The sequence below is a fragment of the Mustelus asterias genome, chromosome 18 (assembly GCF_964213995.1).
Source record: "Mustelus asterias chromosome 18, sMusAst1.hap1.1, whole genome shotgun sequence".
Lineage (NCBI taxonomy): Eukaryota > Metazoa > Chordata > Chondrichthyes > Carcharhiniformes > Triakidae > Mustelus > Mustelus asterias.
Genome location: NC_135818.1, coordinates 13,004,705 through 13,021,781, shown reverse-complemented (window position 1 = coordinate 13,021,781; position 17,077 = coordinate 13,004,705). Strand labels below are relative to the sequence as shown.

General features: G+C 48.5%; 1 protein-coding gene across 1 annotated transcript in view; it reads left to right on the top strand.

Moving 5' to 3' along the window:
• The window catches only part of map3k9 (mitogen-activated protein kinase kinase kinase 9), a 169,036-nt gene extending 152,260 nt beyond the window's left edge, over positions 1-16,776 (top strand). The window contains 3 exon segments of the mRNA XM_078233237.1: positions 2,835-2,947; positions 4,326-5,120; positions 16,295-16,776. Of these exon segments, the coding sequence (XP_078089363.1) occupies positions 2,835-2,947; positions 4,326-5,120; positions 16,295-16,776 (1,390 nt within the window).
• The last annotated feature ends 301 nt before the right edge of the window (positions 16,777-17,077 follow it).

Genomic DNA, 17,077 nt, shown 5'->3' with positions numbered 1-17,077 from the left:
AAGGATTAATGAGAATTAGATGGAACAGTATCAGACTAGGATGACTCCTGCTGACCAGAGTCAACTTGAAGCTATCATGAGTAATGCTTTAGAAATTATTCCCTTGAGCCATGTGACCTTGCCATCACGTGGATCTTTGCTTGGGCTCCCAGTAATTTGATGGTCTGATGACCTTGTTTTTCTTTTATTTGGAAAATTGGGCGGCACGGTGGCACAGTGGTTAGCGCTGCTACTTCACAGCGCCAGGGACCCGTGTTCAATTCGGGCCTCGGGCCACGATCTGTGTGGAGTTTGCACATTTTCCCCATGTCTGCGTGGGTTTTTCCTCCAGGTGCTCCGGTATCCTCCCACAGTCCAAATTTGTGCGGGTTAGGTTGATTGACCATGCTAAATTTCTCCTTTGTGTCAGGTGGATTAGCAGGGTGAATATGTAGGGTTATGGGGATATGGGTGGGATGGTGGTCGGTGCAGACTCGGTGGATCAAATGGCCTCCTTCTGCACTGTAGAGATTCAATGATTCTATTCTATGATTCTAACATTTCTGGGTGACCCTGTTCTGGTCACGTCAAGATAGGCGGCAGACCTGTGCCACGAATGTGGCGTGTCAAAAGTGTAATTAAAACAGAAAAGGTGAAGGTCAGCAACTAATGGTTGGATGAACAAGTGCGTGCTTGGTTAACCTTTGAGTCTTAGTCCCACCTTCTTTATCTAAGATGTAATTGCAAAACTCAGAACAGATAGGAACCCACAGATGGGAGAAAAGGTCCCAGGACTGTAACGGAGGACATTATGTTGGTTTCCTGTTGCTTGCAGTGTAGACAACCAATTGACATAACTGTTACTCAGCGGAGGATTCAATAAATGTTTAGAAAAACACTCCATGCCTGCTCTTACCACTTAATCTAAATAGGAGCTTTTGAGACCATTCTATGACGTGGGAAACACTTTATATCATATACAGTTTCAGTGTGAGTGGGTAATCAGATTGCACTAGGCAACTAACCTGATGATTCATCCTCCAAGTCTGCACCATTGACGATAATGGTGTCTTTTACTGGTAATTTATATAAAGGCAATCTGTAATTGATTGAATATAAGAAATGGGAGCAGGAGTAGACCATACAGACCCTCACCCCTGCGCTCTATTCAATAAGATCGCTACCAATCATCGTCTTAACTTCACTTTCAGTCTGCTCCCCTGATTTCCTAAGAGACCAAAATTCTGTCCATCGTGGCTTTAATTGCTATGATATGTTGGATCTATTATGTCCAATAATGTTCAGTTAAACTAGATGATAAATTACAATGCCACAGAAGAATGGATGCGCGCTGATGCCGGGGACTTTCACTCACTGCTCCTCCCAAAGTTCTGATCTTGGCTGGACTACTCTAAGTAATGCTAAGTGGAGCCATAAAAGGAGGGTAAAACTCGTAGATATTTGCTAACGTTTTGTCAATCGCTTGGCTTACTCATCAAAAGTTAAAATTTATTTATTAGTCACAAGTAGACTTACATAAGTTACTATGAAAGTCCCCTAGTCGCCACACTCCAACGCCTGTTCGGGTACACTGAGGGAGAATTTAGCACGGCCAATGCCCCTAACCAGCACGTCTTTCAGACTGTGGGAGGAAACCAGAGCACCCGGAGAAAACCCACCGCAGACACTGGGAGAATGTGCAGACTCCACACAGCCAGTGACCCAAGCTGGGAATCGAACCCGGGTCCCTGGTGCTGTGAGGCAGCAATGCTAATCACTGTGCCACCGTGCCACCCAAGTGATCATCTCATCAATATATTAAGAAGGCATGTGGCATGCTTGCCTTCATCGGCCAGGGCGTTGAGTACAAGAGTTGGCAAATCATGTTGCAGCTATATAAAACCTTGGTTAGGCCGCATTTGGCGTATTGCGTGCGGTTCTGCTCACCACACTACCAGAAGGATGTGGAAGCTTTGGGGAGAGTGCAAAGAAGGTTCACCAGGATGTTGCCTGGTCTCGAGGGTGTTGGCTATGAGGAGAGGTTGAATAAACTAGGATTGTTTTCACTGGGAAGACGGAGGCTGAAGGGAGACCTGATAGAGGTCTACAAAATTATAAGAGGCATAGATAGGGTGAATAGTCAGAGGCTTTTTCCAAGGGTGGAAGTGTCAATTACAAGGGGGCACAGTTTCAAGGTGAGAGGGGGAACGTTTAAGGCAGATCATAGAATCATAGAATCCTACAGTGCAGAAAGAGGCCATTCGGCCCATCGAGTCTGCACCAACCACAATCCCATCCAGGCCCTATCCACATATCCCTACATATTTACCCACTAACCCCTCTAACCTATGCATCCCGGGACACTAAGCGGCAATTTAGAATGGCCAATCAACCTAGCCCGCACATCTTTGGACTCAAAGATGTGCGGGGAAGGTTTTTCACGCAGAGTGTGCCTGGAATGCGCTGCCAGAGGAGGTGGTGGAAGCATTAGCAACATTTAAGAGATATTTAGAAGGGTACATGAATAGGGAGGGAATAGAGGGATGCAGACAAGTAAGGGCAGAAGGTTTTTTAATGCGGATGTTTAGTTAGGGCATCATGATCGGCACAGACTTGGAGGGCTGAAGGGCCTGTCCCTGTGCTGTACTTTATTTGTTCTTTGCTCTTTGTTCTAATATTGACAGAAGTCTAGAAACATCTCAGTTATTGTGTGGCTCCAAAAGCCATTGGAAAAAGGGCTACTTGCCCTCGCAACAACAGAAGAATTTGTATCAAGTGTATTTAAGCAGGTTTTGCCAACTGTACATGTGCTGACTATCACTGTGTTATTTTTTTCTTCTATTTCCCTCCCCAAGCCTTAAACATCTGGTAGACGGCAACAAGCAGTGGTCATCAAGTGCCCCCAATCTGGGGAAAAACCATCGAACTGCTGCTACTGTCCCGGTGTTTACCAGCCTCGTCGAAATAGGTATGGAAAATGTGCAAGGTTTTACAACTGTAACTTTGCTTATATTGATGACTGGTGGGGGGGGGGGCGGAGGGGGGGGGGGGGGAGGGGAGGGCCAATCGTCTGTTGGAGGGGGGAGGGCTGATTGTTGTCTGGTGTGTGGGGGGGGGGCGATCATTGTCTGGTTAGGGAGGGAAGGAAGGGAGACGGGCCAGATCATTCTCTGGTGAGGGGGTGGGGAGAGAGAAGGCGGGTCAGATGTTCCTCTGGGGGTGGGGGGTGGGAGTGAGGCCAGAACATTCTCGGGGTGGGGGGGGGGGGGGGGGAGGAGGGGAGTGACGCTAGATTGTTCTCTGGGGGGGGCGGCGAGTGAGGCCAGATCATTCTCTTGGGGGGGGGGGCGGGGGGGTGGATAGTGAGGCCAGATCATTCTCTGGGGGGGGGTGCGGGGAGGGTGAGTGAGGCCAGATCATTCTCTGGGGGGGGGGCGGTTGGTGGAGGGGAGGAGGGAAGCGGGTAAGATGTATCTCTGGTGGGGGGTGGGGGGTGGGGGGGGGGAGAGGCCCGATTGCTCACTGATGGGGGGGAACGGGGGTTGCAGGGGGGTCTGCTGCCGCTCTGTGGGCGATCGGTGGGGGTGAAGGGGGCAGGGGGTCGCGATCGGTCTGCGTAGGAGTGGGTGGATGAGGGGGACAGTGATGTTTGTGGGGCCATTGCTCCCGTTTTCTCCACTTTCTGTGGCCCGGGAGCGATCTGACACGGACGCGCTTTTTCAAATTTTTTCTAACTGCGCATGCGCAGTTCAGAGCTCCGATCGTTTCGGGCGCGCTAAGCCCCGCCCACAGTGCGACTCAGACCCGCGATTTTTTTTTTCAGGCTGAGTGCGTATGGGGGCGCCTGAAAGCAGATTTCTAAGTTGGATCTGCGTTACGCCCAGATTCAGCACTTAGAATGAAAATGGGTAAAATCAGGCCCTAAGGGTCAATTTAGCATGGCCAATCCACCTAACCTTCACACCTTTGGAGTGTGGGGTGAAACCGGAGCACCCGGAGGAAACCCACGCAGACACGGTGAGAACGTGCAGACTCCGCACAGACAATGACGCAAGCTGGTAATTGAACCCGGGTCCCTGGCGCTGTGAGGCAGCAGTGCTAACCACTGTGCCACCCTTTGTTCATGGGATATGGAATTATGGCAGGTAAATGGAATTGAGGTACAGATCAGCCATGATCTGATTGAACGTTGGAAAAAAGGGCTGAATGGGCTGACTCCTATGGAGAGCCGTGGTATGTGAACAATTCCTAAACGATGCCAGGAGCTACGATGACAACACCAATGATGTGTGAAGTGTCTTTCAGAAAGGAGCCACACTCACAGATCCTTTTTTTTTAATCCACAGAGCATGAAGACGGTGAGAGTATTACGGATTTTGAAGCAACACTGCAACAATCTGCTTTGCCCAACCAAGCCTACCTCGCTTTATCTTTCGACCGAAACGATGACGGGGAGGGTGCCGTCAGTGACAACAATGAGGACCCTACCCCGGTCAACTCTGCCACCAGCACCCCTCAGCACACACCGACCAACAGCACGAAGCGTAACTCACAACGGAAGAAATGTGACCTTGTCTTCCTGGGTTGTGGGGCCCTGCTGGCAGCAGTGGCGCTGGGATTTGACCTGCTCGAATTGGGGAAGTGCCCGGTTTTGCAAGAAGAGGTCGAACCAAAGGAAGAGAAGAAGAAGAAGGAGGGCATTTTCCAGCGCAGCAGCCGGTTGCGGAGAAGCACCAGCCCTCCTTCTCGAAAGCTCTTCAAGAACGAAGAGTCGGTCATTTCCTCCTTTGACCCGTCTTCCTCGTTGACGCTGCTCTCGCTGTCTTCCATTTCGGAATGCAACTCCACTCGGTCTCTGTTACGTTCAGACAGTGACGAGATGGTGGTGTATGAAATGCCCACAACCCCAACTATCATCAATGAGGGCGCCAAGTTTGTTACCAATCACCCGTTAGTCGACATAACCATTGAGCGTTTCAAACGGGACCCTAAGCAATCATTGACCCCGACTCATGTGACAACGACCACCGCCACCATGCACTGGGGTCACAGACGGACTCCTTCTGACGGCGCAATTAAGCAAATCCCTCAAACTCCAAACTGCACGTCATCAAATGGCACCTTGGGTCCCATGGTTACAGGTGGGTGCTTGTTGTTGTCTCATGTTCACGTCTCGGAATTAGAAGTAAAGATTGACCACAGAGCTTCCCAGAAATAGAAGGTCCAGCGAACGCAGTCCTTTTCACAACATTTGTAATACTTCCCCCATTGTCTTATAAACTGATTGGGAGTTTTCCTGTATGTGTTGGTTCTCATAAATGCAAACAGTCAGTTACGCCGAATCCTCCACGGCTTTCTCCTTCACCCTTCCTCCCCCTCGCTCCCCCTCAAGGCAGGTCCAACCCTTAGTCGGGAGATGGAGAGAGGAAGCCCACCTTGCTGCCTTTGTAGCCACTCCAGTCCGCAAGATTGCCCACTTCTTGCACCTTCCCAAAAACCTCCGTGGCAATCATCGCTGGACAGCCATTGTGAACGGTGTCGTGGGTGGAATCTTCCCACAATTTGTCAGAGGTGTCAGTTTCATTGGGGGACCAGGCACGTAGCTCTCCAGAGGCACAGGAGAGCTTTCTCTCCAAATTCTCCAGCACTGTGCACAGAAAGTTTCACAGCCACTCTGGTGGGGATGGGGCCAGATAGAACCAGCAAAGCTGGCTCCACAGAAACCTGGGGGGCCATCTTTAAAGGGCACCCTCTTGCCTGTTTGAGTTGAACATCCTCCCTCAATGACCTCCTCTCTCCTGCCCCCCCCAAGACATGGGGGAACCCCCCCTCCCCACAATACTGGGGCATCTCCCGCCCCACAAGCACTGGGGCACCCCCACAAGCATCGGGATATGGCGCCCCCACAGACACACACATAAGAGGAACCGCTCCCCCCCGGCCCATGGGGCTCCCCAGGGGACCCCGCCCTGGCACTGCCACCCAGGTTGGCATTGGATATGTTCCTCCCCCCCTCCCCCAGGAATGTACCCTTGCACCCCCCTGGGTGGGTTTCCCTCGACAGCGTCAACTTTTTAAAAGCCTGCTATGAGCCTCATTGACTTGACGTCACATCAGCGAGGTATGAATAATCAGGGAGTGGGGAGACTTACTGCAGGGAAGCCGTATAATGAAATTTAAATTTATCACAATTTATTGAAACGACTGGAACCTCGTTCAGTCACGGGTGCTGATGGCAAACGACCGCTCCAAATCCCCCCCAGAGTGTCAACGCAACTCACAAATCTGTGAAGAAACAAGTCTATCTGTAGCTAAATGTACTTGTAAACAGTGGCAAGAACAGAGTTCTAATCTGTCGGAGCTTTTTAAAGAAAACGAGAAATGTACCATCGGAATAAGCTCCTGTTGCCCAGCACGGTAAGAGTCTGTACACTTTATTTACACACATTTCATGTCCACTTTTTACAATGGTGCCTCCCATCCCCCCCACCCAACCCCCAAGGACAACCTCTCCATTATCTCCTGAATTTGTGGGGCGGGAGATGCCCCGGTGTTGTGTGGGGGGTGGGGGGTGGGGTGGGGGGGGGGGGGGGGTCCCCCCTGTCTTGGGGAAGCGGGGTCAGAGGTGTGGAGGGGGGTGAGGGACATGCCCAGTGCCACATGTGCAGTGCCAACCTGGATGGCAATGCCAGGGTGGACCCATAGGGGGGAGGTTCCTTTTATGTGTATCTAAAGATGTCCAAAGATGTGCGGGCTAGGTTGATTGGCCATTCTAAATTGCCCCTTAGTGTCCCAAGATGCATAGGTTAGAGGAATTAGTGGGTAAATATGTAGGGATATGGGGATGGGGCCTGGGTGGGATTGTGGTTGGTGCAGACTCGATGGGCCGAATGGCCTCTTTCTGCACTGTAGGATTCTATCTTTGAGGGGGGGGGGCGTATCCAAATGCTTGTGGGGGTGCCGCAGTGCTTGTTGGGCAGGAGATGCCCCGTTGTTTGGGGGGGGGGGGGCATTGGGGGAGGAAGTTCAACTCAAACACTCAAGAGGGTGCCCTTTAAAGATGTAGGAGTGATAACTTTGAGAGAAACAGCAAACCCATTAAAGCTGCTCTCAGTCAGAAATATCATGCCTGTTGGGTGCCAATTTCTATTGCCAGATATCTGAGGGAGAGGGCTGTTGCCATCTGTTTTTTCCCCATATCCTATTATAATGTCTCCACGTCTCTAATTCATTCACTTCAGGAACCTGAAAGATGGAATAGACACAGTTGAAATCAGAATGCAGTTCAGGGAAGTGGGAGTAAGATTCAAAGATAATAAGGTGGGGGTCAGATTACACAAACAAAACTGGGGGATGGCAACGTGGTAATGGAATAATAACCCAAATGCCAGGGTTAAAAGTTTATTTATTAGTGTCACAAGTAGGCTTACATTACCAATGAAGTTACTGAGAAAATCCCCTAGTCGCCACACTCTGGCACCTGTTCGGGTACACTGAGGGAGAATTTAGCATGGCCAATGCACCCTAACCAGCACATTTTTCAGACTGTGGGAGGAAACCGGAGCACCCGGAGGAAACCCACGCAGACACGGGGAGAATGTGCAGACTCTGCGCAGACAGTCACTCAAGCCAGGAATTGAACCCGGGTCCCTGGCACTGTGAGGCAGCAGTGCTAACCACTGTACCACCGTGCTGCCCCCAGAGACGAGAGTTCAAATATCATCAGGGTAGCTGGAGGGATTTAAATTCAATTTCTTAATCAGTCTGAAATGAATTGCTAGTCTCATTGCTAATGATCATGAAATTACTGGATCGAAAATACTAGATTATCATCGAACCTATTGGCTTCACTGAAGCATTTCAGTTGGGGAAATCTACCTTGCTTATCCGGTTCGGTCTATATGTGACTCCAGATCCACAGCAATGTGGTTGACTCTTAACCGTCCTCAGAAATGGAAGACTCTTTGGTGCCTACACCACATGGACGCAAAGATTCAAGAATCATAAAATCTACAGTGCGGAAGGAGGCCATTCGGCCCATTGAGTCTGCACCGGCAACAATCCCACTCAGGCCCTTTCTCCACAACCTCACGTATTTACCCCGCTAGTCCCTCTAACCTACGCATTCCAGGACACTACAGGTCAAATTATCATGGCCATTCCAGCTAACTCGCACATCTTTGGACTGTGGGAGGAAACCGGAGCACCCGGAGGAAACCCACGCAGACACAGGGGGAACGTGCAAAATCCACACAGACAGTGACCCAAGCCGGGAATCGAACCTTAGTCCCTAGAGCTGTGAGGCAGCAGTGCTAACCACTGTGCCACCGTGCCGCCCAAAGAAGGCTGCTCACCACCCCCTTTGAGAAGGCAATTAGGGACAGGTATTGTCAGTGACACTCTCATTCCAAAGAAACAAGTAGAAATATATGGTCCAAATTAGATTTCCAGTGCATGCGTGTAAGCAACGGTGTGGTAAGTAAGGCTGGTGAACCACAGATGCAGATAGTCACATGAGAATATAATTTTGTGGCGATAACTGGCTCAAAAAAGTACAGGACTTGAAACTATATATTACTGTGTACCAAGTGTTCAAAAAAGATAGGGAAAGATGAATGGAGGAAGAATGACAACATTGAAGCATTAAGAAGAATCTTACAGTGCTGAAGAGAAAGGATGTCCTGGGGAGGTAGAGGGGAGGGGAGTGAGAGAGAAATCAGTTGTTAAAAGAAGACATAAATGTGCGTAAAAGGTGTATAAACTCATTAGAGTCAAGCTCATTGAAACTGTCAACAGACCGGTCAAAATCAACTGTCACAAATGTCAGAAGCACCTGTCGAGGGTAGCTGATAGGACTGTCAAGAGGACCTGTTAGTTTTAGGATAAGGGGCGGGAGATTCAGAGGGATTTGAGAAATAACTTTTTCGCTTAGAGGGTGGTGGGAATCTGGAATGCACTGTCTGGGAAAGTAGTGGAGGCTGGAAACCTTACAAACTTTAAAGAATATTTGGATGAGCACTTAAATTATCATAATATTCAAGGAAATGGGACAAGTGCAGGAAAGTGGGATTAGTACACCATTAGTGGTAGTTATTGTCGGTGCAGACTCGATGGGCCAAAGGGTCTTTCCTGTGCTGTATGACTCTATGACTCTACGACGACTGATAAAGCCAAGTGTGCCATATGCCTTCCTAGCTACCTTATTAACCCATCCTGCTGCCTTCAGGGATCTATGGACATGTACCCCAAGATCACTCTTCCCTCTGAGCTTCCTAGTGTCCTGCCATTCATTGAATACTCCCTTGTCTTGTTACTCATTGCAAAGTGCATCACCTCACACTTGTCAAGGCTAAGTTCCACCTCCCACTGATCTGCCCATTTGACCAATCCATCTAGATGGACAAATGTGAGGTTATGCATTTTGGAAGGTCTAATATAGATGGGACATGTACAGTAAATGGCAGAACCCTTAAGAGCATTGATAGGCAGAGGGATCTGGGTGTACAGGTACACAGGTCACTGGAAGTGGCAACACTGGTGGAGAAGGTAGTCAAGAAGGCATACGGCATCCTTGCCTTCATCGGCCGGGGCATTGAGTTTAAAAATTAGCAAGTCATGTTGCAGCTTTATAGAACCTTAGTTAGGCACTTGAAATATTGTGTTCAATTCTGGTTGCCACACTGCCAGAAGGATGTGGAGGCTTTGGAGAGGGTACAGAAAAGATTTACCAGGATGTTGCCTGGTATGGAGGGCCTTAGCTTTGAGGAGAGGTTGGAGAAACCTGGTTTGTTCTCAATGGAATGAGAGAGGTTGAGGGGTGACCTGATGGAAGTCTACAAGATTATGAGGGGCATGGACAGAGTGGATAGTCAGAAGCTTTTTCCCAGGGTGGAAGAGTCAATTACTAGGGGGCATAGATTTAAGGAGTGAGGGGCAATGTTTAAAGGAGATGTACGAGGCAAGTTGTTTGAACAAAGGGAGCTCGCTGCTGGGGGAGGTAGTGGAAGCAGACACGATAGTGACTTTTAAGGGGAGTCTTGACAAATATATGAATAGGATGGGAATAGTGGGATACGGTCCCTGGAAGGGTAGGGGGTTTTAGTTCAGTCGGGCAGCATGGTCGGTGAAGGCTTGGAGGGCCGAAGGGCCTGTTCCTGTGCTGTAATTTTCTTTGTTCTTTGTTCTATATCTTCCTGCAACCTAAGACCTTCTTCCTCACTATTAAGCACTCTGTCAATTTCCATGTAATCCGCAAACTTGCTTACCATCCCCCCCATAATCTCAGATATATTGTTTATATATATCACGACCAATAAGGATCCTAGCACTGATCCCTGTGTTACGCCACTGGACACCCGCCTCCAGTCAGACACACAGTCTTCTACCCCCACCCTCTGTCTCCTACCACTAAGTCAGTTTTGGATCCAACTTGCAAAGTTACCTCGGATCCCCTGTGCTTTTGCCTTCTTTATCAGTCTTCCATGTGGGACCTTGTCAAAGGCTTTGCTGAAATCCATATAAACTACATCAACTGCACTGCCCTCATCTACACACCTCCTTGAAAAATTCATTCAAATTCTTTAGGCATGACCTCCCTCTGACAAAGCCATGCAGACTACCCCTGATCAGACCTTGCCTCTCCAAGTGAAGATTAATTCGCTCCTTCAGAATGTTCCCCAATAGTTTCCCTACCACCGATGGAAACTCACTGGTCTGTAATTCCCTGGTTTATCTCTATCACTCTTCTTCAAAAGTGGAACTACATTAGCTGTCCTCCAATCCTCTGGTCGCTCCCCTGAGACCAGAGTGCAATAGAAAATTTGGGTCAGAGCCCCTGTAATTTCCTCCCTTGCCTCCCACAGCATCCTGGGATATAACTCATCTGGACCTCGGGATTCATCCACTTTTAAGTCTGCCGAAACTTCCAGTACCTCCTCACTCCCTGGGCGGGATTTTATAGCCTCGTTCAAGCGAGACCGGAAAATCCCACCCGAGGTCAACGGACATTTTCATTGTCCACCCCTCGCCTGTTCCGATTGCGTGGGCGGGCGGGGCGATAGAATTCCGGCGTCTATGTCAAACTGTTCCAGAGCCTCAAAGTCCCTCTCCCTGAATTCTGTACCTACATCCTCCTTCTCCCGAGTGAAGACAGATGGGAAATGCTCATTTAACACCCTACCAATGTCCTCTTGACTCCATACACAGATTGCCCCCCTTGGTCCCTACTCTTTCACAACAAAAACAGAAAAAGCTGGAAAATCTCAGCAGGTCTGACGGTATCTGTGGGGAGAGAATAGAGCCAACGTTTCAAGTCTAGATCGAGTCAGAGTCATAGAGGTTTACAGCATGGAAACAGGCCCTTCGGCCCAACGTGTCCATGCCGCCTTTTTTTTAAAACCCCTAAGCTAATCCCAACTGCCCGCATTTGGCCCACATCCCTCTATACCCATCTTACCCATGTAACTGTCTAAACGCTTTTTAAAAGACAAAATTGTACCCGCCTCTACTCCTACCTCTGGCAGCTTGTTCCAGACACTCACCACCCTCTGTGTGAAAAAATTGCCCCTCTGGACCCTTTTGTATTTCTCCCCTCTCACCTTAAACCTATGTCCTCTAGTTTTAGACTCCCCGACCTTTGGGAAAAGATATCGACTTTCTAGCTGATCTATGCCCCTCATTGTTTTATAGACCTCTATAAGATCACCCCTCAGCCTTCTACACTCCAGAGAAAAAAGTCCCAGTCTATCCAGCCTCTCCTTATAACTCAAACCATCAACTCCCGGTAGCATCCTAGTAAATCTTTTCTGCACTCTTTCTAGTTTAATAATATCCTTTTTATAATAGGGTGACCAGAATTGCACACAGTATTCCAAGTGTGGCCTTACCAATGTCTTGTACAACTTCAACAAGACATTCCAACTCCTGTATTCAATGTTCTGACCGATGAAACCAAGCATGCCAAATGCCTTCTTCACCACTCTGTCCACCTGTGATTCCACTTTCAAGAGCTATGAACATGTACCCCTAGATCCCTTTGTTCTGTAACTCTCCCCAACGCCCTACCATTAACTGAGTAAGTCCTGCCCTGGTTCAATCTACCAAAATGCATCACCTCCATCTGCAATTTGTCAGCCCACTGGCCCAATTGATCAAGATTCCATTGCAATCCGAGATAACCTTCTTCACTGTCCACTATGCCATCAATCTTGGTGTCATCTGCAAACTTACTAACTATGCCTCCTATATTCTCATCCAAATCATTAATATAAATGACAAATAACAGTGGACCCAGCACGATCCCTGAGGCACACCGCTGGTGACAGGTCTCCAGTTTGAAAAACCACCCTCTACAACCACCCTCTGGCTTCTGTCATCAAGCCAGTTTTGTATCCCTTTAGCTACCTCACCCTGGATCCTGTGAGATTTAACCTTATGCAACAACCTACCATGCGGTACCTTGTCAAAGGCCTTGCTAAAGTCCATGTAGGCAACATCAACTGCACTGCCCTCTTTTACCTTTTTCGTTACCCCTTCAAAAAACTCAATCAAATTTGTGAGACATGATCTTCTACTCACAAAGCCATGCTGACTGTCCCTAATCATTCCTTGTGTCTCTAAATGCCTAAATGTTGTGGCCTCTATTCTAAAAATGCCTAGATGACCCTACGCCAGAGCACTGACGAAGGGTCGTCCAGACTCGAAACGTTGGCCCTATTCTCTCCCGATGTGGAGATGCCGGCGTTGGACTGGGCTAAACACAGTAAGACGTCTCACAACACCAGGTTAAAGTCCAACAGGTTTATTTGGTAGCAAACGCCACTAGCTTTCGGAGCACTGCTCCTTCACCAGGTGAGTGGGAGTTCTGTTCACAAACAGCAAACAGGGCATATAAAGACACAAACTCAATTTTCAGAATAATGATTGGGATGCGAGTCTTTACAGCTAATCAAGTCTTAAAGGTACAGATAATGTGAGTGGAGAGAGCATTAAGCACAGGTTAAAGAGATGTGTATTGTCTCCAGACAGGACAGTTAGTGAGATTTTGCAAGTCCAGGCAAGTCGTGGGGGTTACAGATAGTGTGACATGAACCCAAGTTCCCGGTTGAGGCCGTCCTCATGTGTGCGGAACCCGGCTATCAGTCTCTGCTCAGCGACTCTGCGCTGTCGTGTGTCGTGAAGGCCGCCTTGGAGAACACTTACCCGAAGATCTTGTGAGACTTCTTACTCTATTCTCTTCCCACGGATGCTGTCAGACCTGCTGAGATTTTCCATAATTTTTTGTTTTTCTTTCAGATTCCAGCATCCGCAGTATTTTTTTTTCGTAGGGCTCTACTCTTTCCCTGGTAATCCTCTTCTCCTTAGCTACTTAATTATAGCTAGGAACTCTCCCTAATCTTAACTGCCAGTGCTTTCCCATGCCCCTAATTGCTTTCTTAAGTTCCCCCCTGCATTTTCTATACTTCACTAAGGCTGATTTGCTCTCTTTGTATCAGCTAAAAACCTCTCTTTTCTTTCCTATCCAGCTCTGAATATTTCGAGACCTCCAGGGTTCTCTGGAATTGTTGCTCCTGCATTTCACCCTAAAGGAAACACATTGGGCCTGTCCTCTCCCCATCTCCTTTTTGAATGCACCCCCCCCCCCACCGACAACTTCTCTGCTGTCGATTTTCCTACAAGAAGTTGTTTGCAGTCTACATTGGCCAAATCCTGCCTTATCATAGAATCCCAACAGTGCAGAAGGAGGCCATTCAGCCCATCGAGTCTGCACCGACCACAATCTCACCCAGGCCCTATCCCCATAACCCCATGCATTTACCCGAGCTAGTCCCCCTGACACTAAGGGACAATTTAGCATGGTCAATCCACCTAACCTGCACATCTTCTTCTAATAAAATCTGCATTTCCCCAATCCAAAACTATTTCTTGAAGACTATCTTTTTCCTTTTCCGTAACAAACTCAAATTGTACTGTGTTATGGCCGCTATCTCTAAAATTCCACCTCGAACATTTGTCTGGCTTTGTTCCCCAGAATTAGGTCCAGCACTGAGCTGTCCCCTGTTGGACCCTCTGCATATTGACATATAAAGCTCTCCTGAATGTATTTTAAGAAATCCACCCTCCTCCCCCACCTCCTAACCCCTTTATACTATGACTATCCCAATTAATGTTGGGAAAGTTGAAATCTAATATAATTACCCCATTATTATTATTTTTACACACCTCAGTGAATTGTCTACATATCTGCTCCACTATTGCCCCTTGGCCATTTGGGGGCTTATAATACCCTCTCAGCAATGTGACTGCCCCCTTTTTATTCTTAAGCTCTATCCACAAAGCCTTAGGCCGTTCCAAGATATCATCCCTCCTTACCACCTTAATTATTAATGTAACACTACCTCCCCTGTCTTGCCTGAAGATCCTATGCCAGTCTTGCCCCTCCCTCAAACATGTCTCTGTTCCACACGTCAATCCACACCCTTAACTCATCAGTCTGACCTATAATACTCCTAGAATTAAAGTAAAGGCCATCCAGCCTCGCCTTACTCCCTTGGAACTCAACACGGCTGGACTCTCCTGACTCTCCAAAGCCTGTCCACCATCTACAAGGCACGAGTCAGGAGTGTGATGGAATAGTCCCCACTTGCCTGGATGGGTGCGGCTCCAACAACACTCGAGAAGCTTGACACCATCCAGGTCAAAGCAGCCCGCTTGATTGGCACCACATCTACAAACATCCAATCCCTCCACCACCGATGCTCAGTAGCAGCAGTGTGTACTATCTACAAGATGCACTGCAGCAATGCCCCAAAGATCCTTAGACAGCACCTTCCAAACCCACGACCACTTCCATCTAGAAGTTCCCCTCCAAGCCACTCACCATAATGACTTGGAAATATATCATGATGTTTGTGTCAATATATGAGTTTGTATCTGTATATGCCCTGTTTGTGAACACAACTCCTCACTCACCTGAAGAAGGAGCGAGACTCTGAAAGCTTGTGCTGCCAAATAAACCTGTTGGATTTTAACCTGGCGTTGTGAGACTTCTTACTTGGAAATATACCACCATTCCATCGCAGTCGCTGGGTCAAAATCCTGGAATTCCCTCCCTAACGGCATTGTGGATCAACCCACAGCACGTGGACTGCAGCGATTCAAGAAGGCAGCTCACCATCACCTTCTCAAGGGCAATAAATGCTGGCCAGCCAGCAATGCCCATGTCCCATAAATGAATAATAAAAAAGCCCTATGTCTTTGTTCCTTTACTATTGTATTCTGTGTGCCTATCATCTGCCAGGGAGGGTTCTAGGAGTGGGTAGAGGGAGTAGCTTGGCATAGAGGGCATAGGAATGGATACAAGGGCATAAGGTGGCATGAGTTGGCATGAATGGGGCATAGGAAGGGAGTGAGGACTGGGGGGATGTTTTATTCTCAATGTTTCACATGGTGCCAATGCATAGAAAAGGCCTTCCAGCCACAGCCCACCTCTCTCGGGTCCTGTTTGTGGACCGAGGACATGCCCGACTCTGCACAGCTGATCCCGGGAACAAAAATCTAGGTCAAAGATTGGCGGGCAGAGGAGTGGGTGGGCTGCCTTTTGTAGCAGAAATGGTTTGTGTACTGTTAAGGTACATTCCCATGAGGAGAAAAGGTAGAATAAGCAAAGCCAGAACACTCTGAATGGTGAAAGAGATGGAGAGTAACACGAAGCAGGGTGGCACAGCGGTTTGCACTGCTGCCTCACAACTCCAGGGACCCAGGTTCAATTCCGGCCTCGGGTGACTGTTTGTGCTGAGTTAGCATGTTCTCCCCGTGTCTGTATGGGTTTCCTTCCACAGTTCGAAAGATGGGCAGGTTAGGTGGATTGGCCATGTTAAATTGACCTTTAGTGTCAGGGAGATTAGTGGGATAAATACATAGGGTTACAGGGATAGGACTTGGGTGGGATTGTTGTCGGTGCAGGCTCGATGGGCCGAATGGCCTCCTTCGGCACTGTGGGGATTCTATGAGGTGAAATGGGCGGGTGGGTTTGACAGATGTCAGGTTGATAATACAAGGCTAAATATTGAAAGTTCAAAGGGGAAGTGAAAGGAGAAATAAGAGGGGAAAAAGAACTTCTGCCATTTAAACCCAATTTCAACATGAAGTTAATCAGCTCAATCCCTGTGTGAAAAACCCATTTAATGATCTTTTCTCATTCCATCCAATGATTGAATTCCATTCTTATAATTGCTGGTTGTTCTATTGGAAGGGGGAAAACACTAAACAGAGACTCAATTGATAGGGACTGACATGTGTATTTATTTTCTTTAAGGTGTAGGTAAAACCCCGAGCCCCAGCAGGGATCCGATGGAAGTTCCTCGCCTGCCCGATCCCAATCTGGTTTTTCCTCCCACTCCAAGGCGGAGGAACATAAAGCAAGACTTCACCTTGGAAAGACCCAAAACCTTGGAGTTTGTACCCCGGCCACGCCCATCCGCAAATCGCCAGCGGCTCGACCCGTGGTGGCTTGTCTCCCCCAGCAAAACGCGCAGCAACTCCCCGGTCAACAGCTCCAGCACCGAAACCCCATCCAACCTGGACTCCTGCCTCAGCAGCAGCGGCACGGTGGAGGAAAGACCGGGGGGGCTCCCTCCCTTCCTGCCCTTCCGGCACGGACTGAGCAGCTACGAGCGGACATTGTTGGACGCGGACGTGGAAGGTCAGAGTCAGGACGGGACGCTGCCGCTCTGCAGGGCGGAAATGAACCCGCGCAAGGCCACAGCCTACGAGCTGGAGCACAATTTCTGGTCGTAGCAGCATGGGGTACCACGCACGAATCTACAAAAGAGATTTGCACTGGGAATGCACTTTCACACAAAGATTGACCTGAACTGAAGCCACTTCTGATCATCCTAAAGAATTGGATCCGAGGTCCATATGGTTGTCAATAAAAATAAGCAGCTCGATGCTATTCAGTGTGGGATTCCATTCATCTTACTCCTAAGTCTCCTACTGTACGCGTCCAAGGTCTTTTTTCTGTATTCCCATTGTCATTGACTGTTTTGGCTCAGAGTCACATCATGATGAGTCAAGGCTAAATTCAAGTTGCATCCGT